This window comes from Letharia lupina (assembly GCF_014066315.1).
Source record: "Letharia lupina isolate WasteWater1 chromosome Unknown contig_21, whole genome shotgun sequence".
In the NCBI taxonomy this organism is placed as follows: Eukaryota; Fungi; Ascomycota; class Lecanoromycetes; order Lecanorales; family Parmeliaceae; genus Letharia; species Letharia lupina.
The window spans coordinates 188,134-213,670 of NW_023502990.1; the positions used below are offsets into that span (position 1 = coordinate 188,134).

General features: G+C 51.2%; 8 protein-coding genes across 8 annotated transcripts; 6 read left to right on the plus strand and 2 right to left on the minus strand.

Moving 5' to 3' along the window:
• Nucleotides 1–1,687: 1,687 nt before the first annotated feature.
• Nucleotides 1,688–4,605, minus strand: HO133_005314 (uncharacterized protein; the record flags this gene model as incomplete). The annotated part of the gene is made up of 2 exons (XM_037296224.1): nucleotides 1,688–1,789; nucleotides 1,846–4,605. The coding sequence occupies 2 exons, from the start codon at nucleotides 4,603–4,605 to the stop codon at nucleotides 1,688–1,690; spliced, it is 2,862 nt and encodes a 953-aa protein (XP_037148206.1).
• A 3,000-nt stretch (nucleotides 4,606–7,605) lies between these two features.
• On the plus strand, nucleotides 7,606–8,198 carry HO133_005315 (uncharacterized protein; the record flags this gene model as incomplete). The annotated part of the gene is made up of 3 exons (XM_037296225.1): nucleotides 7,606–7,813; nucleotides 7,871–8,050; nucleotides 8,116–8,198. 3 exons carry the CDS (start codon nucleotides 7,606–7,608, stop codon nucleotides 8,196–8,198), a joined length of 471 nt encoding a protein of 156 aa, XP_037148207.1.
• Nucleotides 8,199–9,372: 1,174 nt separating this feature from the next.
• On the plus strand, nucleotides 9,373–11,026 carry HO133_005316 (uncharacterized protein; the record flags this gene model as incomplete). Its single annotated transcript, XM_037296226.1, has 4 exons — nucleotides 9,373–9,702; nucleotides 9,756–10,245; nucleotides 10,299–10,891; nucleotides 10,943–11,026. 4 exons carry the CDS (start codon nucleotides 9,373–9,375, stop codon nucleotides 11,024–11,026), a joined length of 1,497 nt encoding a protein of 498 aa, XP_037148208.1.
• Nucleotides 11,027–11,621: 595 nt separating this feature from the next.
• On the plus strand, nucleotides 11,622–12,662 carry HO133_005317 (uncharacterized protein; the record flags this gene model as incomplete). The annotated part of the gene is made up of 2 exons (XM_037296227.1): nucleotides 11,622–11,752; nucleotides 11,807–12,662. 2 exons carry the CDS (start codon nucleotides 11,622–11,624, stop codon nucleotides 12,660–12,662), a joined length of 987 nt encoding a protein of 328 aa, XP_037148209.1.
• Nucleotides 12,663–14,197: 1,535 nt separating this feature from the next.
• On the plus strand, nucleotides 14,198–16,064 carry HO133_005318 (uncharacterized protein; the record flags this gene model as incomplete). Its single annotated transcript, XM_037296228.1, has 4 exons — nucleotides 14,198–14,397; nucleotides 14,485–15,045; nucleotides 15,110–15,286; nucleotides 15,467–16,064. 4 exons carry the CDS (start codon nucleotides 14,198–14,200, stop codon nucleotides 16,062–16,064), a joined length of 1,536 nt encoding a protein of 511 aa, XP_037148210.1.
• A 765-nt stretch (nucleotides 16,065–16,829) lies between these two features.
• HO133_005319 (uncharacterized protein) lies at nucleotides 16,830–17,342 on the minus strand (the record flags this gene model as incomplete). Its single annotated transcript, XM_037296229.1, has 2 exons — nucleotides 16,830–17,020; nucleotides 17,189–17,342. The coding sequence occupies 2 exons, from the start codon at nucleotides 17,340–17,342 to the stop codon at nucleotides 16,830–16,832; spliced, it is 345 nt and encodes a 114-aa protein (XP_037148211.1).
• Nucleotides 17,343–18,065: 723 nt separating this feature from the next.
• HO133_005320 (uncharacterized protein) lies at nucleotides 18,066–20,100 on the plus strand (the record flags this gene model as incomplete). The annotated part of the gene is made up of 4 exons (XM_037296230.1): nucleotides 18,066–18,693; nucleotides 18,727–18,986; nucleotides 19,039–19,512; nucleotides 19,570–20,100. The coding sequence occupies 4 exons, from the start codon at nucleotides 18,066–18,068 to the stop codon at nucleotides 20,098–20,100; spliced, it is 1,893 nt and encodes a 630-aa protein (XP_037148212.1).
• Nucleotides 20,101–20,966: 866 nt separating this feature from the next.
• Nucleotides 20,967–25,383, plus strand: HO133_005321 (uncharacterized protein; the record flags this gene model as incomplete). The annotated part of the gene is made up of 2 exons (XM_037296231.1): nucleotides 20,967–21,038; nucleotides 21,109–25,383. The coding sequence occupies 2 exons, from the start codon at nucleotides 20,967–20,969 to the stop codon at nucleotides 25,381–25,383; spliced, it is 4,347 nt and encodes a 1,448-aa protein (XP_037148213.1).
• Nucleotides 25,384–25,537: the final 154 nt, after the last annotated feature.

Here is a 25,537-nt window from a genome sequence, read left to right on the forward strand (position 1 = left end):
TCATGGCCCGAAACTCAAATCATGATTCCATATGCTCTCTTAGTGGCGTTCACCCGGTAAACTGAGGGCAATTCAGAAGGCCCACTACGCATGCACATAAGGGGGTGTGGCTTCCCTGGCCAATTGGAGTCGACGTCTGGGTTCAGCGTCACGACACCTGATAATACGCACGCCAAGCCTCACCACCGAAAGCCCGTCTTTGACCATATTGCTCGAGTGAGCCCGGCCAGACAACAAGGAAGCTCGAAGTAAATCAATCCCCTACTTTGAGACATATGGTTGACACAGCAAGCCCCGAAGGCTACAATCGTTATATTGTATCAGCTCGAATCTTGGCATGAAGACATTCTTGGCTTTGCTCTCTGCGCCGCCCGACCGCTACAGAAACAGTGCCGAGAGGCTGGGAATCAGTAAGAACTTGTTGCACTTCATCTTTGCAGGCAAGGACGAGTGGATGTCTGAGCAAGCCGCCAGAATCAGTATCAGCTAAACAAAAGTCAGCAAAGAAAGACGACGCCGGATGCAGTGAATACGAATTTGTGTTCGATCGCAATGAAGCGAGTTTAGTCATACTTGACAATGCGCCCGCTTCTCGATGCGTGCGTTGGCTGGCTCGGTCGGGTGTGAGAACTTCTTTCACGAGAGCTAGCGAGGCGAAACCTCCGGCTTTCGGGAAAAGAAAACATTCAATCATTCCTGGAGATTATTGGAGTCCCAGAACCACAATATCTGAAGCGGATTGTCCTCTGCACCTACATCCTCTCCTGCCACTTCGATGGCGAAGTCATGCCGAGATGTTGATTGGGCTTGTGTGGCTAGAACTGTGCGTGTGAGTGAGCCCGAAGCCTCGCCTCTCCTCCTCAGATACATACCGCCTTGACGGGCAATCAGCTGTGAAGGATTTGAGCTCGGCAGTAATCGAGTCAGCTGATATTAAGTGTCTGGCAATGTTCCATTACCCTCATTATTGAACTCAGAGACCTCGTTATCAGCGGCGCCGACTCGGCCTCATGCACGAATCTTGCGGTGACTGCACTGCTGGTTCCCCCGGGTGCAAGTCACGTAATATCCCCTGAATCTAGCGCTACTATCGCTGGAGGACAATCCCGACAGCTTGCATGTCAATGTGGCTTTTCCAGTCAGCACGACGAGGGGGATTTTGCACGCGCCAGAACTCGCACGGACGTGCTTTAGCGAGTGATTTCACTTGCTTTGAGTATTGTCCTAGGCGGGAATCTGTCCCAGCTGTACCCCCAGCAGGCATTGGGCGAGCGCTGCATTAGCGTCGCGCGACCGAGGGTGATCCTGGGCGACTGCGCTTCCTTCAGGGGTCAGTTGCTGCTTGATCTCCCGATATAGATGAGATACAATCAATGACAACATGTCCAGTCAAGAGAAGCTGGTACGATGAGCTGGGCTCACGTAAATTCTTTATCAGTCTTTATCAGTGATAGTTCGGCACGAGTGAACAAGCCGCGAAGGGATTGCCGCAACTGAGTAAATGCACTGGAAACCGTGAGTTGCGTAAAATGCCGCCATAGCTGGGCTATCATCGTAGTCGAAGCTCAATTATGAATATTGATTATGCTAGTAGTGCCATGACTCGCCTACCTAGGCAGGACTGCTACTAACTATAAGTTTCGTACGCAGGAGACCTGACAGTGTTCAGACTTGATGGTCCGTTACATCAAAGGTTGTTCTCCTGCTTGAACTTTTCCCACGCTTCATTCAACGTTGCGAAAACCGCAGCGCTGATCATCTTCTGCTCTGTAGTCGCCGTCATAGGCAGCTTTTACCACACGTCAGCTACTCCAATGCCCTGAGCCAAAGGAGCAGACCGCTTACCTTGTCCGGATGCACCTTCGCAATCCCCTTCATGTAATTAATCTTCACCTTGCCAGGCATCAAGAGTTCCCCCATCCCAATCTCTTTCCACCCGCTTCCTTCCCAGAGAACATTTTGCAAGGTCGATAGCAACGCTCTCAGATTGCTCTCTTTCCCCAATCGCCATTTCTTGACCCGCAAATCAACTATATCCGCAAGCGCGAATTTCTCATCATCTACACGGTCCGCCGCAGCATTCGCTGCTCGTAATCTCGAGACTGCCTCGGCGGACTGCGCAGATTCGGGCGCTAGGTCACCCAGGGCGGAGACCTTTGGCTTAGGTTTCGGAGCGGCTGGCTTGCGCGCCACAGAAGATTTAGTCTGTGATCCTGCTGCAGCTTTCTCGCATCTGTTCCTTCCCGCAATGCTAGTTGCACCTCCCACGCCTGCTTCTACGCATGCCTTCCAGACTATAGCTGCTTCGGACCAGCGCTCCAATTGTTCTAAGGCTTCAGCTTGCCGGGTCATCGCCTTTTCCCAGTAAGTAATCATCGGCTTGACGCCTTCATCGCCGCTAAGATCAACACTCTCTGAAGCTCCCCGCGAAGGCCCTATTAAATCAAGAGCAGATTTGGCGTCTATGACTGCGGCTTTAGGATCACCAGTTTTAAGGTGTGCGAGGGCACGATTGGTAAGAATGGGAAGAACTAGAGGATGCGTTGAGGGAACGGCAGTGATGCCGGTCGAATATAATGTTGTAGCAAGTGCATAGTCACCTCGTTTGAAAGCCAAGGTGCCTTCCTGGCGGGCTTTTGTCGACGCTTGTAGAGCAAAAGGGGAGATGGCTGGGATGTTTCGTTTGGGCGGAGGTGGACGCGTTGGGAGGGAAGTCGTTGGACGTTTGACCGCTTGAGGTGCAGGCTTTGGGCGAGAAGATGTTGGCGCAGATTGATATGATGACTGAGAAGGGTCGAACAGTAGATCCGGCTCCTGTTCAGTAGGTGGCGGTTTGGGAGTCGTCTTCTTCCGTCGCGCTGGGCTGATGTACGCTTGAGAGGCTTCGTCCTCAATAGCTTGCCTACTCAGCTTTGCTCTCGGGTCACGAGCTGACTGCTGTGGCATAAACTTAGGTTGAGGCTTAGACTGCTCTTGAGGCTCCCTCGATCGTGCTGGCGGCGGCGGTCTTGAAAGGTCTTCGGGGGCATCTGCTTTCGGTCGAGACTTTCGCGGAGGCGGACGAGAGTCGGCTTCAAGCATCAGAGCCTCGTCCGTGACATCCGGTTGCGTTGGCCGCGCTGCCGGTTGTTGCTGTACGTTCCTGGCCATCCGATCATGATCATTGGCATCAAGCTCCCGCCGTGGAGGTCTTGGCTTTCGAGCGCCTGCTTCTGTTTGAGCCTCTTTCATCCATTTGGGCTGGCTGGAATCACTGTCTGAATTAAACTCAGCGACTGCCTGATTCAACCTTTTCGTTCCCGTCTTCCACAATGAGTTAGCAGTCTTGAACATCTTGGTCCCAATCTCGGCTGCATACTGCGAGGGATCTTTCTCCTCATTCGCAGGAGATTTGCTATCCTGCCGTTGCCGACTAGTCCCATTTAGTTCCTGCTCTCGCATCCAAGCTGGCTTCGCCGAGCCACCAACTGAGCTTTTCCGGCGTCCAGGAGTCCTTTTCGATCGTTGGGATCTGTCAGCGGCATTTCGATCCTCTTCCTGATGATCCTGCGGTTGGCTCTTCTTTCGAGACTCCTCGTGTGCTTGGTTCAACAGCCACCCAACAGCAGCCTCAACATCCGTACCGCTTTCAGTAGCCTCGAGAGCTGTTCTTGATTTCTCAGGAGTGAAGCCCATATCTACCAGCTCCGCGACTGCCCGATCTTGAGGGTGAAGGGAAGCGTCGCTTGCAGGTTCCGGGGCCTTTTCTATTCTCGGCTGCGGCTTGGGAAACTCGGAGACTGGGCGGCCTAATAGCCCTAGTACATCGTCGTCCTCCTCAGATTTGACGTTGGCAATGGCGTTTTGTTTTGGCTTTCTCATGAAGCCGTCCGTACCGAGACCGAATGGGTCATCGTCCTGGTCCTCTGTATGGTCCTTACTGCTTCCATCAATGTTCTTGACCGCTGATATCGAGCTGGGGCCACCTGGACTTTTCAACAAAGGTGGACCATCTAGACTTGAAGACTTGGAGGGAGGCGACATATGACTAGATCTATCAACCGGCGCCGAAGCATTGAAGGCTGAAAACAGCTCGTTATCGTCATCTATAGACCTCTTCGCGGATGAAGGAGCGGGTATCCCTGCAAAGGGTTTATTGATAACCTTCGATAACTTTTGTCCTCCATATTCATTTGTAGCCGTGTAAGTTGGAGGAGACGTAATCCTGTCAGGTGTAGTCCTCCCATCGCCCAACGTATCCCAAGATGCGGGCTGCACACTACCAAAACGTGCATCGAATTGTCTCCTCTTCTCCGCTTCTTGCTTCGCCCTTTCCTCTTGCAGTCGCTTCTGCTGTTCCTGTAATGACGGGCTCTTCGTGGACTGTTGGCCACCGAAGGCGACCAGATTGGCAAAGCTGTCATTGGCAGGCGTTGAGCCGCTGCTTCTTGAGGGAACGTTTTTTGGCGGTTGGCCTGGCGGTGGAAATACGGACGGCGTGGAGCTTCCAGTTCCAGGAGGGGTTGGCCTTAGAGTTGAATAGTAGGTGCCTAGGGCTGGGGGATGTTGCCGACCTGCTGAGGGCGCTTTGGAGGGCGCCCAATCCACGCTTGATAGGTCATCCATACCGAAGGAGTAGGGGTCACCGATAGAGCAGCATGGTCAAGAAGTGGTCAATCAGTAGGTGCGAATGATAAGAAGGAGACTGAGATACCTCGGATCTAGAGGTCGTCTTACGGAGGGCTCGTGTCGAGTGACCCTCAACTAAACACTGTATCGATGCCAAGCTTTCAGCCACAGCCGCCACAACCTTACTTGTAAGTCTTTGGTCTGTCTCTCTTATTTTAGGGTACGTCACGCGTCATTAAAAATGCGAATTGAAGTCACGATTGCAAGTCGCTCTTCCTAGCCACTATTACGCTTGGAGCCATGGGACAGGGCTATCTAATCAACAGTATCAATACTTTGAAGCAGGACGTGCCTCGGATACACATGCGGTCTGAGCTTGAGGGAGATGTTCTAGCACCTGTGAAGAGTTTGGGCACGATATCAGGACGTGGACGAGGCCGCATGGGTAGGTAGGGAGGCGGAGGTAGACAGTTTCCCCAAACCCTGAAGCTGTGCCCTGGATCAGCAAGTCGGCAGAGTTCAAATTTGCCATATAAACAGAAGCAGAAGCAGCCGAAACTAATTCCACAATCACTGACGCTACAAGCTTTCATTCACTATACTTTTGAATTAACTCCAGCATCACCCTCCCTGCACCCATCACACTAGGCAGCCTGGACTGATAAGTTGGTACATTGCTCGGTCGCGTTCGCCTTCACTTCAAATGCCGGAGGTACTGAGGTAAGATACTATTCACCGTTCATATAAGGTACATTTCATTCGCACCACGTAACGAAACGATCCCTGGATGACCGTCCTTGTAAGCCCAGTGGATCATTCTTCCTGCTTCAAACACCCTACATTACGAGATCCTTGAGATCAACAGTCAATTTATTCTGGTGATACCCACAAAAGTGTGCCCAATGGAAAGACGGAAGCCTCTAGGATTTTAGAGCTGCGAATTCAGCGACGTCCACCTCAGTGGAGACCCTAAAATCTTCAGAATTGCCACCCGCCTCATCTCCCCCTCTATGCCCGACTTTCGCTACATGCTCTTTCAATCGAACTCAGGCTTCGAGCCTTGGGGTTTGGGGGAAATTCTTCAATAGACTTTTGGCAGGAAAAGAAGACAGAAATTTGGCCCCAGGTGAATTGGGAGCTCCCAGGGCTGCGGCTCTTCGCGAGCGAGCTGTGTAATGCGGCAGGGCGACCAGCACGCTGTTGGTTGATGCTCTCCCTCGCCTGGCACTCTTAAAATATTTTGGGGTGAGTGGAGTGGTCCAGCAGACGAGATGAATGCACATCCTGCCCAGAAGAGACGCCTTTACTGTATTCACTGACTATATTACATGACGAATAAGCGGCTACCCACGACGCTTCACCTCGTTGACAAGCCTTACGAGTTTCGTGGACCTTTTTCTCCTCTAAGAATGGGACACTATATCAACTCAATGTCAGATTGAATCGCAACACTGGCTGAAGGGACTCGTCCATCCCTGATGTCTGCCAAAAGATTCCCACGCAACAGGCACATCGACGAGGGAAATCCAAGTCCACACCTAGCATGACCGTCCCTTTCTCCGCACATACCCAGCAATACGCACCAATGCTATTATGATCCACTGGAATTCAAGAACGGCGTCCCAGGGCGCTTCATACGGTCGATGCCTATCCTCTCCCTCACTGTATCCAGTCAAACATGTCACTTCTCCACGCGATCGGAAGTAACATGCGCGGCAAGAACGGCCAGAGACTTTATGATGAAGATGAAGACGTCGTAGAGGCTTGAAAAATCCACGTCGAATGGTTTCCAGATTACCTTCACTCGTGACTCGTCTATAGCGCCAACATTGTTGGTGATATTGACGACGCTGCTTGGTGCCAAACCTTGTCTACCGTCGATAGTAGCGTTGTGGCTCTTACTTTCCCAGTCGACCATCAATACCGTTGACTTTGGACCCAAATAATTCAAAACCCAACCAATCCCCTTCTTGTGCCAGAGTATACCGACTTCAAGTGATCCGTATCTATTCTCAGCATCCATAGTTAAAACACCCGTCCGGATTGCCCACATGGCAAAGCGCCCCCCAAAAGTTTCATCGGAAGTGGAGGGCGTGATGGCATTAGCGATATCAGATCTATGGAGGCCGTATAACTCTTGATAGAGGATCTTCTCTTTGCAGTCCCGTAGCGCCCGTGTCTGTTGTGCGTTCAACGCGTTCAGAAGACACGATTCCGATTCGAGCTCGGTCCCCTCGAAGACTCAAGCTGTGTTGAATTTGCTTTGGGTGGATACGTACGAGTGTCCGGCTCGTTGTACGGTTGTTGAGGAAGAAGGGGTCGAGAGGCGCGGTTGTGTTGGGTTGTCAAAGTGTGACACGCTTCGAGGAGAAAGAGGAGTAATATTGTACGTGCATAATCGTAAGTGCCCTCGAGGAAGGACAATGGAGTAAACGTACACTTGAATCGGGGCCTCACTGGTCGCCGCTACGCTCTGATATTTCCAAAGGAAGTGCGACACAAAGGGTGGCGCGACCGGGCATACTTCTAGAAGATAGATTTACGTAAAAGGCATCATCTATAGTGCCTTGCTATCTAACAACGAGATTCGCATGAAACGGCTATTTACCCCGTCACTGCCTCTTCCACATCAGCGATGCTCCCCGTTGATGGTAATTCGAGTGATGGACGGACGCATATAACGCTTTACGGAAATCGGGAACAGTCGCGCGTATTCCAGAGAGCTTGGGAAGTATCCGCCCTGCGTTATCCGCTCTCATAGAATAGATCCGTATTTCCCCCAACGTGCCCATGTTTTCGTTTGCCATCTATACTCACTTTGGGTCTATGCCGTAGAGAGTCTAAAGAATGGGTGTACCTTCCTTTTCCGACTGTTGCTGCTTTCTCACCGTCTGTTTGATCGTCGGTGCCGCCGGTGTTGTTCTCCCGCTGAACCCAGCACTCGGCAGCCCGGACACACTCTCTACCCTATCTTTGAATGTGTCGGATCAATCCACGATGGAGCGGTGCACCTCGTCTCTGATATGGGTCGGAAGTACCGGTTATGATTCCGAGTTCAAGGATAACTGCTTCCAAGCGTGGCGAAGATTTCTGAGTTCAGACTTCGCACTGTACAAGAATACTGAGTTCGAGTTTCTCCACCCAGGAGTTACGCCTTCGCACCCAGATGTACCCAAGATGGCTACCCCAAGACGATATATTATGAGTGAGTCAAACGTCCAACTTGAAGATAAAGCCATGTCGCTCACAAGGCTTTGATCAGAATCATGTACAGTTGCGCTCGCCAATCTTGCGGACATCCCAATAGGAATCTTGCCGACCGAACCTCCAGGACCGTTTCCGCGGTCAGATCTAGGGCGCTTTGTTGACTTTCGTAGCCCCATCATCGCTGTGAGAACGGGTTGTCTGGGAATGAGGAAAGAGGTTGGTTGGGCAGCAGTTGGTAAGTAAACCTTGAGTGGTCTTTTGGATTATCCAAATTTTCAGACAGCAAATGACCTTCAATAGGCAGGCAACAGGCGATGGCCATCTTGGTGTTCAGTACGAGTGCACCTATTGATAGGATGATTCCAAGAGGAGTGATACCCTGAAACTTTCTGAACGCAACGGCAGGGGCTGTGGGTGGGCCAGGCACTTCAGCGTGATTATTCAATTTCCAAGAAATAGTCTAGTCACCAATTGAACGCCTCTAAGAGCAACTCAGCTGTGGACGACACTGTACGAAAGGGTCCATGGCCACACGTGCAAGGTGATGCCCACAAGGCTAGTGGGAACCGCACGGAGACTGTGTAGATTAGATACCATACTTCCTCTGACACTGGAACTCATCAGCTTTTTCCACACATTGATCTTGAACAATGTCTGTTCCCTGCCTTTAACAAGACATTTAAGTATAGGAATGAGCATGTTGAGAGAGGGTTTCCTTCCGAAATGATGACGGAGAGAAAGGCATGTGTGCATGACCGGCAGTAGATTGCAAAGGCTTGAAAAGGGGTTGGGGGGGGGGAATCCCGTTCACAGGGTCAATTTCTCGTATAAGATAGACTAGAGCAGCAGCGGAGAAATTGCGGCAGGGACTTGGTTCGTATGGCTCGGCACGCTGTCCCCGTCACAGTCCCCTAGACCAATTAGAGCAGGTGCATTGAGCCATAAGGACTGTCATTGGCGAGGTAGAGATGGAGATGGCCCCCAATGCCACTGGCGCCGGGGAGGTGTGCCCGAGCCGTTGGTCCCTGGAGTCAATGATCCGTCGATTTGTAGCCTAAGTGAAGGCACCAAGGAGTACTGTCCGGTGCCCACAGCGTGTCCAGATCTCTTCCTTGTCATTCGTCCGGACGGGAAATGTGCCGGTGGTGGTACCTGCATGAGCGTGCGAACCAGAGCCAAGGCCATGAGGTCCCAAGAAAGTCAATGCGAGCCGAAAGGAGGCCGAGCCTTTTCTTCCTCCGTGCTGGAATTAAGCATTAAAGTAAACCTTCCTCCTATCTCGCTTCTCGCTTCTCGCTCCGGTGCTCCACCCCCAACAGAAGGCAATACTTTACTTTACTTTACTTTACTTTACTTTACCTTACTTTAGGCATGGAAAGAGAGACAAGGCTCCTCTCAAAATCTACCAAGCTCTTCCAAACAAAACATCCGACCTGCATCTGCAGCATTGAGTAAGCACACACACCACCACCACCACCATCATAGGAAGTTGGGGCTGGGTGAGACACTCTTCCACCCCCCCAAACCCCCCACCACCCTCGGGAGTTCGCTTAAACTATGCGTATCTTCAACCGCAAAAGCGCCAAAATCCCCAGCAATGGCGAAATCATGGATTCGGGATTCAACAGCAGTAGCTTGAAGTCGCCACCACCTACCCAGGCATCCCATAAGAATTCGCCTTTTGTTTCTCCTTCAGCGCTCGACGTCACTCTACCCGCTCCTCCCGACCCCACCCTGGATCCTGCAGCTTACCTTAGGAGCATATGGGCCGTCAGAGCTAGGTGTCAACTCATATATCAACGTGCGAAGAGAAATCAACTCGCTCATTTCGATGTCGATGGCAGCAAGTTTGGTGAGACTGCCAACTATTTGGTTTCGATCATCAAGGTGGGACAAAAATCTACCACCCTTCATTCCCCGACTGACAGACCCCACTATAGAGGGACTACGCCCCAGACTATTCCCAGATACCTTCCCATGGCCGATGGCAACACTTCGAAGCGGGTGGACGACCTCGAGTCGAACAACTTATAGCAACATGGCCCAAAACAGTCGACGCACAAGAGAAGACCCGCCGTCTCATCGACCTCTTCCTCGTTTCCGTCTTACTCGACGCAGGTGCCGGAACACTATGGTCATACAAATCAAAGGAGTCGGGCAAGGTCTACAAGCGGAGTGAAGGGTTAGCCATCGCCAGTCTGGAAATGTTCAAGGCCGGCTACTTCAGCAGCGACACGCAGGAACCGTGTCAGGTCGATAGCCTGGGTCTGAAGCGATTGAGCGTACAACAACTGGCAAAAGGTTTACAAGTGACTGAGTACAATCCAATAGCAGGACTGGAAGGTAGAGCTGGGCTGCTATCGAGACTCGGTGACGCTCTTAAGAATTCGGCGCTGTTTGGCGCCGAAGGAAGACCAGGGCATATGCTGGGTACACCATCTTTCTGATCATGATGATTAGACCACACTGACAGTCTAACATAGACTACCTCCTTTCTCATCCCACCACACAAGCCGCATCCGTCCCAGTCATCACCGTCCCCACCCTCTGGACAGTCCTCATCAACGGCCTCTCAAATGTCTGGCCCTCGTCACGAACACAAATCGATGGAGTCTCACTCGGTGATGCTTGGCCTTGCTCTTCCATGCCTCAATCGCCACCCGGCCTTCCATGGGAGACTATTGTTCCCTTCCACAAACTCACACAATGGCTGTGCTACTCCCTGATGGTTCCAATGAGAAGGGTAATGGGCATCCATTTCGCCGGTACGGAGCTTCTGACCGGGCTACCAGAATACAGGAACGGGGGTTTACTGGTCGACACGGGACTTCTGACGCTCAAGGAGAAAGATGCGAACAGAGGATTAGCTCAATACAGGGAAAATTCTATGGTGAAGGGACAGCCAAATATGGAGGTCGTACCGCTATTCGCGACACATGATGATGTAATTGTGGAATGGCGGGCTGTTACGGTCGGATTCCTGGACGACCTGCTGGTTGAGGTCAATGGAATCCTTGGGCTGTCCGGCTCGGACAAATTGAGTCTGGCGCAGATGCTGGAGGCTGGGAGTTGGAAGGTAAGCACGATACTTGAGATTACTTGGAACCTGATCTAATGTTGACTACAGGGTGGACGAGAATTGGCCGAGGTCTCAAGGCCAAATACCAAGGAACCTCCTATCATGATAATGTCCGACGGCACGGTATTCTGATGCACTAGATGTGCGCATACTCGTCGACAAACCTGTGGAAAGCTGATTTTATTTATTGCTGAGGTCAGATTTGTCAGAAGGCTGGCGTGCAGATGTCATAGGATGTTTCCGCATTCTGATGATTCATTGCTTAGGGACGTTGACGGGCAAGCAAGATGTAGGGTTTCTCATCGATGAGCCATTCAATTCTCATAATGATACTACTGGTAGTACTTAGATAATTTGATGCCTTTCTCCCAAAACGCGGTAGGTCATGTGAAAATGCAGGCATCTCCGAAGCCAAGTCTGGCCAACGTTTTTTCCGCCAAGGACCCTTCTCAGAATATCAGTCCATGTTCTGGCCTATGACGATACTCGACCAAATAACTAATGTACATCCGCTTGAAGAGTCCAGCGCATGGAACTGAATCCCAAACACGTTGGATAGGTTCTGGATCTTTCGCCTCTTGGAACCACTTGCGCGAAGCTTTTGCGGCTTTCGCAAGAGAGAATGCCTTTCTGTCCTTGGTTTCTCGAGTATTTCGTACTCAAATGCTAGTCATACATGCCACCCTTCTTCGATTTCTCTTTTTGTGGTTAACAACGCCCCAGTAACATGCCCAAGATGAACATCTCGTTCAAGATCTCGTTCCTGCTCATACTACGAGATCTGGCGTTCACCAAAACCCTCACGCTGCCGCCAGTGGCGATTGGAAATCACAGCACCTTTCCGACCCTCCCTGTTTAGTATACATGCAATCTTCCTATACAGCTAGAGAGAAGGCTAAGCCCAAACCCCAGTGTACCAATCCCTCCAGCTCCACCCGGGTACGGATTGGACACAATCTGGGATGAGTCCAAGCCAATCAGCCCGATCGGAGTATACACCGCTGTAATTAGCCTCATGTGGGAACTCAGCAACCAATCATGGACGGCCCAAATAGATCCAAAACGCCCGGGTCCGGTTGTCCGGGCGCTCGACAACAGAGTTTTCGCTGTCACTACCATTGACGGCCCGACGCTTCAAGTTGGCCACGTCGTTCTAGCTTACCACCAAACCGTTCTGGACATGTACAAACGACGGCCTGGATTCTTCACAGCCATTACTAGGATCATGCTGGACGGGCAGCGAATCGGGCGTGCTGGGTTGCTGCCTGAGCCTCCCCTCCTGGGGAATCCGAACAGCACAATGCCTGATTTGGTCAACACGGTCAACCCTCCTCTTGTCAGCAGCACGAAGAGCGTGGCAGAGAACTCGGGCGTCGTAATCGACCCTGAGGATCCCAGGTTCTCCGTCTCCTGGAGATTCGACGGCAGTTCTATCCCGGCCCAAGAACTGTATAGCTCGGTGATAGACGGAATAGCGACCGTGGCACAATATGAAACCAATGCTCGATGCGCGTCTGTCACTGGGGTCAGTTTCTCCGGCAACGTTGCATTCCATGTCGACGACTACCTTGGTGCAGCTTTGCATTGCGGTCAGATATCAAAGGCCTTTCTTTTCATCTCCGTTGTCGTCTTTGAAAATCGAAAATTTGAGGGGGTGGAGATTACGTTGGAGTATGACAATATAACGATCGGCACGGGAGACGTATTCAAGGTCCGATCTGTTGAGAGTCACAACAGCAACAGCACCGCAAGGATAGCGACGTCGTAACAAGCTCACGGATGATGATCAGGAAGACTAGAACGAGAATTGCTTATATGACTTTCTTTTCAAGACGTAGTGTCTCATTCTGATCCACATCTTCCTCCTCAGAATTGCCCCTGCACGGAGTAGCTATATAACCAACGGAAAGCAGAGCAGCGAAGCTGCCCGAAGGTCTCAAACCGGTGTACTGGCACTGCACAGCTCCCAGAAACCTCCTCTTTGTCTCTTTGTATAGATGCTTTGCAAGAAACCATCATGAAGATCTGCGTTTCTCGCGCTCAGTGTCGTCTCCGCTGTTCTAAGCAGGACAGATATTGCTCGTACCAACCCACCCTACCCTGATAACACGTTCGCGTGTCCCTACGATTGCACTTATGTTTCTCCGGCTGCTGTCTTTCATGCGATGGTATAATATGGGAAGATCCGTCCGAGAAGCTTCCCGTGATAGTACAAGCACCAAAAGGACTGGGTTGCTGGGACGGAGTAACAGGATAGTAGAGAGAGGGAAGCATTACATGTGAGAGAGCATTACATGTGAGAGAGTCCGCGGCAGGGAATCCAGCGCGTCCAATCGTGACCGGGCAGGTGACAACGAACCTTTTGAATCAGTCAGGCAGTACCATACGCTTCATCAGCGAGTGTAGCAAATGTCATGCATAGAGAGAACTCCAATTTCCACGAGAAGAAATCCGTTTTTCTTTTCTCATACACATGACATCAGAGGGTATCGACGAGAACAAATCGAATCTCTCTATCAAAGGATCGTATGTAAACAGAATCGAACGCATAAAACACAATTCCCTTGCACATAAAACGACACTTTCCAGAAAACCCCCGTACAAACTGTCACCTTCCCCCTCGGCACCGCGCCCGAACCCAAGGACTTTTCCAACCTCATCCAGGCCTTTCCGCCTGCCTTCACTCTCCAGGACTGTCTTTCCATATTCCAACAGCCAAAAACAATTTCCCGCTCTTCGGATCCGTCAAGTCGTTCACCCAAAAAAAGGAACACTAAGGTAGGTCAGAAATATGCAGCGGTATGGGGTGAGTGCTGCTTGATTTTGAAAAAAAGACGGCTGTCGAGATCCTGCTCTTGCATCCCGCTGCTTCATGCTAAGATCTCGGACCGGTTTTGTTGATGAGGAGACTGCATGTGTGTGTGTTTCAATTGCGGTCTAGATTCGAGTCTCTTGAGTCGTCTTGACAGTTAATGTCGTTGTCACCCCCACCATCCCTGCTTAGCTAGTTCACTTGCTAAAGTTCCGAGTGGGGGCCACGTTTCTGTCAGCTTGTTTCGCCAAGCCTCCCGCCATCGTTCCTAAATCCTTACAAGTGTTCTTCTACGTCTGTAACCAAGCTTCGTAACAGAAAAGTTTCTTGGATCAAGCAGCCTGTATAGACAAGACGATGCTAGTCATCTATCATACTCTATACCCTCGAAGAACACGTCTGCGTTTCCCCCCAGAAATCTCAACCTCTCCACACTCCAACAACCGAAGCCACCCCATACCTTTACTTGACAAGCGTGAAAAGCTGCCAGCATGAACAGCCTTAAGAAACCCCAGAAGAAAAAAGTCCTCCTGATGGGCAAGTCTGGCTCTGGCAAGTCCTCTATGCGCAGTATCATCTTCAGCAATTATGTCGCCAAAGATGTTCGCCGCCTGGGTGCAACGATAGATGTTGAGCACAGTACAGTCAAGTTCCTTGGGAGTCTTATACTCAACCTCTGGGACTGTGGAGGGTATGCATCCAAATCGCAATGCTACGTGCATCTTCCTGCTCTACATCTGGAGCGCTGAACGCTCGCTAATGCGCAAGAATGGAACAGACAAGACGCCTTCACGGAGACCTACCTAACATCGCAGAAATCTCAAACCTTCAGCGACGTGGGCGTCCTCATCTACGTCTTTGACGTCGAGTCTCGCTCTTTCGAAGGCCACAACCCTCGCGATCTCCTCACCTACACCGCCGTCATCTCCGCACTAGCCGAATACTCCCCCTCCGCGCACGTCTTCGCCCTAGTGCATAAAATCGACCTCGTGCAAAACATATTCCGAGATCAAGTGATCCAGGACCGTACCTTCGCCATCCAAGAATACAGCGGCGTTTTTAGGAAAGGCTTGAAGGTGTATGGCACGACCATATGGGATCAGAGCTTGTACAAGGCGTGGGGGGATATTGTGAAATCTTTGGTTCCCAATTTGCACATCATAGACGGGTATCTGCACGATCTAGCCAAGGAAACAAGCGCAGAGGAGATTATACTGTTCGAACGAGCAACGTTTCTGACAGTCACGAACGTGACAAGTGAGTTAGGCGAGCGTAACCCGTACAGTGATCGCCAGGAACGGTTGAGCAATGTCATCAAGACGTTTAAGCATTCGCTTTCGTAGGCCGCTCCTTCTATACTTCGCTTCGTTTGTTTGGGTTTCAGGCTGACGGAAAGCTGATAGGAAGTACACCCACTCGTCAACGGCATCCCATCCATTCGCTGAGATCGCCATCAAGGCACCGCGGTTCAACTTGATCCTGGCGCGATTGACGAATAACACCTATGTGCTTGTCATTCTGCCGCCTGGGGATTTAGAAATCGAGTTGTCGCGGTTCAACATCATGGCTGCTAAGGATCGGTTTGTCGAATTGGATATTATGGGATGGGCAGCAGGAGACACTGAAAGGCTTGAAGGGAAGTTAAATGGGCGCATTAAAGATGGGCGCTGAATCAATTTAAGTGGGAAGAACATTGAACGATGTATCGCTCCAGTAAGGAAAGGACGTCTGAGGAGTGGCATCTGTCAAAATGGCTCTAGCGGATCAAAGTTGAAGGAGCACATGCCAGGTTGCGAGATCTCCATTCTCTCTGCTGGCGAGACTTGCGGCAAATGTCCCTTGTATCTCATCCAGACTTTCGTCTTCGACACACCAACGACGACTCCCGGTCTTCCAAGATTCTTCTTCTCCAGACACCCATATCTCTATCGCACCACCAGCCATACAGCAAGGCTGCCTCACGGCGCCACCAATTACCCCATGGAATCAGTAGTCGAAACCTACGCCATCCTTCTCAAACGCTTGGCTCATGTCGTCTATGACCTCTTCACCACTCTGGGATGCATCATGCTGTACATTACCGTCCTGGCTGCCTTTTCGAACGTCTATCTGTCAGCCACATTCTACATCACTGTGACATCGCTCATCAGCATGACTCCACAGCACGAAGCGAACTCAGACAATCTGCGTGCAGCGGCGGAAGTGCAAAGTGGCCTCCCTGATGAAGCTAATGCTGTTACTGTGGATCAATCTCTGGCCGGTATTTCAAACGGATTTTCAGCGAGTACTACCGCCAGCAAAGTTGACAGCCATGTTCACGTCATCCCAACCGAGTTTCTGTCGGCAATTCCTCCATAACGCATGGATTGCGAGTTCTTCTACAACACGGCTGATTTGAACATCCCCCAAAAATCGGAGTCGCTCCTCGTGGGCAGGCTACAGATGGTGCGGCTTACCATGGATGAATAGTGTCTCGCAAGTGACTCAGGATATATATTGATGGTGCTTGCGAATCTCGAGCGTAGCGATGAGCGGTCGGCACAGGCATGGCAGTGGTTTTCCAATTGTTGTTGTTCAGGAGTGATGAGCAGCGCATGTTACGAGGAACGGTATCTGGAGTGCGAATACTGAGGATACACCCTTACGCAAGATCAATACAGTACCAAGCAGAGGTATACAGCATCATGGTCAACTTATTTTCACTCTCTTCTCCCCATTGGCTCATCATACAAATTTGGATGGGGGAGGGCAACAAGCGAAGATGCCAAACTTTGCAATAGGCTGTCATCTCGATCAAGAAAGCCCCATACGCAATGTCACCATGTATCTTATTTTTCGAGGAGAAATTCAGTTGATTGAATCAGAGTAAGGCCGTTTCCAAGAATCACACATGCAGCATCCGTCGCTCGACCACGCGAGCTGTGTACAACCTGCTTTTCTAAAGACAGAATACTCACCATATCGCTCACACCCCCTCTCCACCACGGAACAGCTCCTCCCTCACAATCCCGTCGCCTTAACCGAAAGCACAAACACAAACCTCCCAGCCGTGAAATCGCCCTTTCCCCTTTCACCTACACCCCACTCTCATCCTCCCAGAATCCAAAGTCACCCACCCACCCCTCAAACACCCGCCCCCCCGCCCTCAAACCACCCCCTCAACATCTCCACATCGCCCTCCCCCAACGCCGACTCCGCCGTCCCACACCGCGCGACGACCACACCCGTCAAACTCCCCTTCTCGGCGGCTTTCGCGCCCGGTCGGTCGCCGACGGCGTCGGCCATGCCGCGGGCGGAGAGGAGCGAATCTTTCCCTGCGGGAGGACGGACGGGTCGGCGGGTTAGTGGCGTGGATGGAGGGGAAGTGGAGGAGAAGGAAGGAAGGCAGGAAGGAAGGAAGGAAGGGAGGGTTAGGATGTCAAGGTTTGATAAAGATGGATGGATAGATGACGAGTTCGTGATATTCATACAGGTATACTTACGAGACGGATCCGCGGAGAAGTCCTTGAGAAACGCGAGTTCGGCGTCGTCGAGGATGGCGTTCGGGGTGTTGTGTTGGGACGTGACCGAAGAGGCGAAGGTGCGGGTCGCGAGCATGTGGGCGGCGCTGGGGCCGGAATAGGGTTCGGAAGACATGGTTGGTTGCTTGGTTGCTGTCGGTGCGTGGGGGGTTGAGTGACAGGGTTTCAAGGATCTTGTGGTGGGTTGTTCAGGAGCTGTGGATCTGTTTGGGAGTTGTCGTGTGTTGGAAGTTTTGCTGTAGGCAGCAGTCAATATTTTCGGTCCCGTTGGCGTGGTGACTAGGCTTTTATAGGCTTAATATCAGGCATCCTCTTACCTACCTCAATGAAAGGGTAGTCAGCAACAGCCATCGATTCCACCGTTGCCATTTTCACCAAGTGAATTTCGAACCTGAAAATCGGCTCTATTGGCCTATTTGGCGGGTTTGTATGGCTTCAATTTCGACGATTGGTGGAGGTTGCCCATGGTGGTGGAATCAATGGCTGTTGCTGATTACGTACAAACTTAGGTGGGGAGGGCAGGCTTCCAGATGGTGCTCGCTACCTGACCTATCAGCACCTGCATGATATAATACAGCGCCTCGAAGGAACGAGGCTGCAGCCTGAGGGCAGGCGGGGTAAATTTTTGTTAGGAAATTTCTCTTACTTGAGATTATATTCCGGAATGGTTTTCTTGGAAGGTGAGCTGCCATCGACGGCTCTTACTTCATGGATCGGATTGGAGACATTTTCATAGAAAGGCAACGGTGTCGATATCGCCAGCGTCGCATGCTCACTCTCGTCCTGGGTCCAGATTTCCTCACGGGGGTCTACATGAAAGAAACAAATGGGAAAAAGAATGGCCAGTTCGACGAGTGAACTCACGTTACCGAAAGCGCTCGAGATCGCTAAGCAGAACCAGCATGGCGACATCGATCCAGCCGTGACCGTGTTTCTTGGACAAAGCATTGATGCCATATGGCAACGTCTTCAAGCGCAACCCTCGACATATGTGTTCTCCACGGAGGGATTTGCCGTCTTCAGCTACTATTGTGGTGTCTCTGGCGACAATGAAATTGCGCAGCAGGCTCTCAGGAGGTTTTGGGAACGCTACGGAGCGAAGTCGACCGGCACTGAGGGAGAAGGTCGTCACAGCCTGACCGTAACTGCAGGGCCGACGGTGTCGCAAGTATCAGCCGTCGCCTGTCAGAGATGTGGTACAAGGAAAGTCAAATGTGACAAGAGTAAGCCGGCTTGCACACCGTGCGATCGGGCTGGGAGAAGGGCAGCATGCACCTATACTAAGCAAATGAAAGGCGAAAGTTTTGCGGAGCCAAGTAACGATGTGGATGAAAGCAAGGTATACCATGAGATAACCCCAAGGTCGACTTTACTTCGGTACTACAAAGGCCTGGTAGACGGAGTGAAAGTAAGAGAGGATCTGATCAAGACCCCACCCAAAACCAACCTCAGGATGCCCAAGGGGAGTTAGACAGAGCGACATCGAATTAGGGTTATAGTGGATAGCATAATCGAGAGGGAAGACAAGCCTACATCTCAGACTGGGAAAATGGATCAACAACACTTTGAACCCCCCAAAACCCTTCCTGTGGACTTGGGTCAATTTCGCATGCATGTGATGAATGGGAAGGAGCACAATCTTGTCAACTCGGCGAAACTGTGGTTGCAGCGTTTGACTGGAGAAACATGGAACTGGTGGCCTCTCCGTCCAAGTTTCCGACCGCTTCTAGAAGACGAAATCAGGCTACGGTGGCATTGCGTAAGTCATCATCCACGGTGCCTCAATCCAGGCATGCTAATTAACTTCGAAGGTTTTGGGGCACGAACATTGGACTGTGCTTCCTAATACTGGCCCTGCTCCATCACCGAAGGCTGTTAAGAGTAAACAGTCTGCCTCTTCATCGGGAAAGAACTCGGGTACAAGTACGAGCCGAAGCTCTGGATCAGAGTCATCTGTTGGGAGGTCATCCCCAGCCGTCTCCGACAATGGCACATCTGATCAACCAGATGACGAGGCGGATTCCGGGAAGGATATTCATACACCCGATACGAGTATCGAGGTTGATATTGTGCCGCCAAGTGATTTGACTGGCTTTGTACTTTTTGGAGTACACGGCTCAAAGCGTCTGCAAAGTGCGTGGCTCCGCCTCGCGCAAATCGATGTCGCCATCTACAAAGATGACGATAGCTTCTTTGATGAGATGAGTGTGCAATATATGAAGCTCCGTGGCTTCCTCCGGCGGGTCTTATCGATATGGGTGTTCTATACCTGTGATTTCATAATGGTATGATCGATTGGCAGTCCCTCCATAAACCCAAGGCACAAGGCTGAAAGAGCTTAGTTCCACAAAGCGAATCCGAATGAAATCATGCCAGGCCCTGAGGAGGTGCCATCGCCCGAAAATCGAGACTACGAGTATCACGCAAGTCGAAATCCTCCTGTATTGAGTACTGTTTTCAACGCAAACTTCTACGGCTGCAACAAAGCATGCATCAAGTCTCAGCTTGACCTACTCTGCATCTTTCATGAGTGCAAAGGCCGCAATCACTGCGGCAAGTATCGAGTCCTAGAACGCCTTCCGAAGCGTCGACGCAAATGGGATGTCGATCGAGACGAAGAAAAAGACGAAGCATGGGGACTGAATGCCGTATTCGCAGTGTCCTTCTACAAGGTGTTGTTGTATCATACGCTCATTTTGGCGGGACCAATAGTCTTTTGGGGGCTGTGGTTGAAGGAATGGCCGAGAGACTGGCAGAATGCGTCTGTACCGTTCTTCGCTGTAGTGGTGCTGTTGTCGTTGTTTTGGCTTCCATTTGCGCACAACGAAAGCCCAGCGGATAGGAAGAGGAGGTCGAAGAATAAGTCGATTTGAGTGAAATAGATTCAGCATGATTGGTCTCTTGGTATATTTGAACAGAGCCCACATCATAGAAACAAATTGCTATATTCAAACCGTCAACAATCACCTCTCAGTTTAAAGATAGTCGTTCTTGGAGGCAGTTTCAGAGGCAGGGGTAACTTCGAAAACTATGTCGAAAAGTAAAGGAGCAGGTCATTCCATGAGCTAATTCGGCCTTGAAGGTGAGGCAAGGCAGAGTGGAGGTCTGGGGGCTATGGTTGCTGCTGTTGTCAGGGGATCCTTTCTTGGTCCAGTACTCTCCGGCATCTCTTTGTGCGATTTGCGTACATAGAGCACCTCCATACCGCACTTTGTTAGACGAAACAGCTACGAATAAAGGGCTTATGACAGCCTCCCAAAGATTCCATGCGTCTTATCTGCTCTGTAGTAACCGCTTAGTGATAAAAGTGGTTTCGCCGTGAGCATGCCATCTGCTCCAAATCCTTGCGGGTGTTGTAATTTCGCATTTGTAGTGAATTTTTCAGATGCGACCTTCTGTCTCGCAAAGAAGCCACCAATTTATTGTCGACACCTCATTCACTGCTGCAATAATGACTTGGTGACAAGACATGTTGTACAGCGCCTTAAGAACACACCACCTGTAGCGCTGTCTTCTTAGGCAGTCCGGCGCGGATCTAACCACCAATTAAAAGTGTTCACTGTAACATGATCGGCACCTTTAAAATCCTTCCGTGCCAAGAAGATGGGCTTTCCGCTTGATATATCGCGCTAGAGATCTGTGGCGCGTCTTTGATGTGTTCGCGACGAGAACCACTTAAAGTATTCAACAACTTCTACAAAGTCATCACACTTCTTCAAAGGATTGATGATCACTCATCATGGAGACCCAGCTTGATAGTATTGATATTTCGCAGTTGAAAGCGTTTGCCCTCGATTTGAACCATGACCAGGTGAGCCAAGCCATGCATCAATGCCTGTCGCTGCGGCTATGCAAGAAAACTGACGCCGAATTCCCTACAGTCTGATCGCGACTCGCCCCGGGCGACCGCGGCGCCTCCAAGCAATCATCATCCTCAGGCAGACACATCATTGACTGCCCTCGGTCAAAACCTCACTCACAATTCACATCCTCACTACCCGACACACACTCAGCCATGCTCTGCACGTCGTATTTCTGGCCCCAGTACCCGTGGGCAGCGGCATTCTGCTTCCCAGCCTGAACTGCCAAGCACCATTCCCGAGTCCTTAAGGAGCAAGATGTTCGGAATAGACAGTCAGTCTGAAGGCGACACCCAGCCGGTCTCCCAGTCTGTCTACAAGGAATTTGCTAGCAAGCGCACGGAGCAGCTGGCGACAAGAGAGGGATCAGAGAACCACGGAAATAACACTTTGGAAGAAAGTGCCGCGTTGCATAGTCTACTTGAAGGCGAGGCTGGCCACATCGATCTTCTCGGTGCCTTCGAGGAGCCATCTCTCATCGATAACGAACACCCGGATGCAGATCATGAGGACGATGATATCGATCCTTTATCGCAAGCAGTAGACACTCGCGCAGATTTGTTTCCGGAATCCAAACGCTTTCAACAACCAAAGACGCCTGCTACAAATGGCAAGAAGCGTAAACGCGGGGTTGAGATGGAGTCCCAAGGGAGTGCTACTACTCCCAGTCTGCCAGTGAACCCTTTTGCAGGAGGTATTGGGAGTATGGATGGGTTGATGGGCCCAAGCCAATTGTTCAATGCTACACAGGCTCTGACCTCACCATTGACGAACATTATACCATCTGATGGTTTATCTGAGAGGCCTTCGCCAGACACGCACATAATACAGCGCTCAGCAACAGTAGGCTTACTTTCGTCACCGGCTGACCCTTCACGCTTCAATACAATCCGTGCAGTCACCGAGCCGCAAACTACATACGTGTCGATGAAAGAGTCACAAGAAGCGAGAGAGCGATACCTTCGATCCTTGAAGGCCGCCGAAATTCTATCGCCTGATGAGCTGTCCGACGATGATTTTGGATCTGCAGATACCCAGCTTCGAAGAAGGTCAAAACAGAGGCGTATAGATACAGAAGCCAAAAACCAATTTGCCGGCCTAACGGCGCGGGCTAGTCCACTGATAGGTGGTAACAGCCGAGTTCGAGCTGGACGAAATAAAGACACGCCCAGCAGGGTCGGTACGCGTCAAGCTGGAAGAGAAGCTAGCAAGCCTGTCGTTATTTCCGACGATGCGCCGATGGAAGATACGCTGGGGAATCTTACTGAAGATGAAACGGAACGTGAAGAAGAGGTTCAAACTGACGATTATGATGACGTGGATGAGCTGGCTGAAGAGAACAAGGAGAATGTTGAGGTACCAAGGACGATCTCGAGAGCTCATCACACGACATCACAAGTTGTTATCTCACAACCTAGCCCTTCTCATCAGAATGTACGGACAGCAAAAGGAGGATCTCAGACAAGCAGAGTGGTGCATGTGGAGAGTAGCTCTCAAGACACCAGATCTCAGGAGCTCGAAAAAGCTATCGAAGGCGCAACTCAGCCAGATGCCATTGCAGATTCGCAGACGTCTCAGGGCCGCGCTAAATCAGAGCAACTTTCTAAAACCAAGGATGCTAGAGCGTTTACCGGGCCTCAATCTTCCCTAGACTCACGGGTCCTCGTGCCGCAGTCTCAGTCGTCACGAGCATTGCAGGCTACGAATTCATGTGAAGGCAGAGTTGAAGGAAATAAGTGTTCCGGGGATCTACCAAGTAGTCCCATACTTCTCAAAGGTGTGCACGATAATGCAGATTTTAGCCGGGGGCTGCGGCACGCATCTGCAGAACCACTACGATTAGAAGGACCGAGCAGAGAATTACCAGGACCGGAACCTGCGTCCCGGACAACGCAGGAGCAACCTGCATCTTCAGCGCCGCAAAGCAGCCCAGCCAAGGGCTACCATCTCCCAATGACAAATTCAGTGCCAGCTAAGAGCACAATACCTGAAACGAGCCCCTCGTCAAAGCCAGTTCACATTCAAAACCAATCTGCAGGAGATATCTCAAATTCTATGCCTTCTCCAAGGACCACGCCCAAATCTGCATCAAAGGCAGCATCGAGCCACTCTATCGCTGAGCAGTCACGGCCTTCTACACTTTTCGAAACTGCACAAGAACACCTGGCTGGGTCGCCTTCCAAGTCACACTCCCAGCGAATACAGAAAGCTTCTCAGAGCAGACAGGTGTCCCCAATCAAGACAAGGCTCTCAAGGACCATCAGTGAGATCGCAGCCGATCCTACCCCCCCAGACGTAATTGGAGACGTTGACTTGGACATCAACATATTGACCAATGAGGATATTGAGTTTCAGAATGCCATTAGTGGCTCCGGGTCAATTGTACAGGCTAGTAGAAGGCGACGAGGCGGCCGAGAACTTGCCCTGCAAGTCGCACATCAGGAGCCAAACAAGCTACCTCCAGCCCCTCGCTCTCCGCTGCTACAGTCATTCAGCTCAGATCCACCCGGTTCCTCGGCAATCTCTCCCATCACCCCTTATCCAACGTCCGAAGCGGACAGGCCAAGCTCAGTCGTCTCCGTCATAATTAAGCAAGCTCCAACCAAGGGGGATCACACCTCAGAGCCAAAGAGTGCCCCGGTTGCGAAGCCAGCGGTGACTACACGGGCGACGTCCGTATCGAACAAAGCTCAACCGTCTGCTACTCCTCAACTTGTCACCAAGCCTCAGACTGTTGCGGCTAGAAATGCCAGCGTTCCTGAACGACTAGCCACTTCACATACAAATTTTTCGTCTACTGATCAAGGCCCAGCCAATATGCGCGCCGTGACAGCGCCGAACCGGGTATTTGCACATTTCAATGGCTCAAATCCTGCTTACTACCCTGCTACATGCTTGGAGACGATTGGCGGCGATGAGCCTCGCTATCGTGTCCGGTTCGAAGACGGCACCATAGATGTCATCGGTGGGTATGGCATCAAAAGACTGGAATTACTGCCCGGAGACGTTGTGAAGGTCGATCTCCCGGGGGCCCGTAAAATGAATTATGTTGTCGAAGGAGTACATAATCAGCATATTTCCGCTGTTACTAGAGGTCCAGCGACACCTTCCCGTCGTGGCCGTCTTGCTCCCACCAAGGATTCGGCTTTCCCTGAAACAGACGTTTACGGGAATGCCACGGTCTTGATGTCTCCCAAGCAGCGGCTATCAATAGATGGTGAACAAGCGGAGAGCTCGCCAATCGCTGTGCCCCTGACGCTAGTCTACCTTACTCAGACGATGTGGACTGCCATCAAGGACCGACAATATACGCACCTGTCAAACAAGCCGCATATCTCGACTGGGCTACAGACACCCTCCGAGCGACCCTCGACGCCTTCCACTCCGTCTTCTCGTACTCGCCGCGTCAAAGCTTCTAGTCTGGTCCAAGCTCGCTCAACGGCCATCGGCAACAATTCAAGCGACGGTATTTTCAGGAACATGGCCTTCGCCATTACCAACATTGATCGTGCCGATGAGCACGAGCGAATCAAGAATCATGTTACTTCCAACGGTGGTAATATTCTCAGCACTGGCCTGGACGAACTTTTTCACATACCCGCTCTTCCTCGTACGACCAGTCCAGCCGATCCCAATGCTGATACATCCTTTCATCTGACACCGGCCGCCAAAGACCTTGGCTTCACCTGCCTCATAGCAGACAAACACTGTCGCACCGCCAAATTCATCCAAGCTCTTTCTCTTGGAATTCCTTGCCTCTCTACTCGATGGATCACAAATTGTGTGGCCAAGCAGCGTATTCTACCTTGGGCTCCGTATCTGCTTCCATCAGGCGAATCGTCGTTCCTTGGCGGCGCCGTGCGCTCACGCGTGCTGCATCCATTTGATGCTGAGACAGCCACTCTGTCCGATATTGTGGAAAACAGACCTAGGATGCTGAATGACGCTTCTGTTCTTCTCATCATGGAAAAGAGCCATGAGAAGAGCATGCAGCAACATCCCCTGATCACTCACGCGCTCGGAGCCAGCAAAGTTTCCAGGGCCATTAGTGATGCATCAGCAGCGAAAGCAGTGGCGGACGCTCAAGCCTTGGGCGAGCCATGGGACTGGGTGTTTAGCTACAACAAAGAGCTGGAGATTGAGGAGAAGCTGTTTGGGGGAAACGGGACAGGCAAGAAACGAAAGCGTGGTAGAGACAGCGAACATGGGCCTCCTGGTAAGAAAGGGAAGACGAGGGTGGTTGGGAATGAGTTTGTGATTCAGAGTTTGATACTTGGGATGCTGATCGAAGAATAATGGGCGTTAGCAGCATTCCGCACGATGACGTTGGATATATGGGCAAGATATCATAGTGCATAGAAAATCAGCATTACCGCCTATGCCTATGCGCGGGCGCACTCTATTTCGGGTATTCCACGAGCACTTGGCAGAAGCGTTGCTTGTTGTGTCA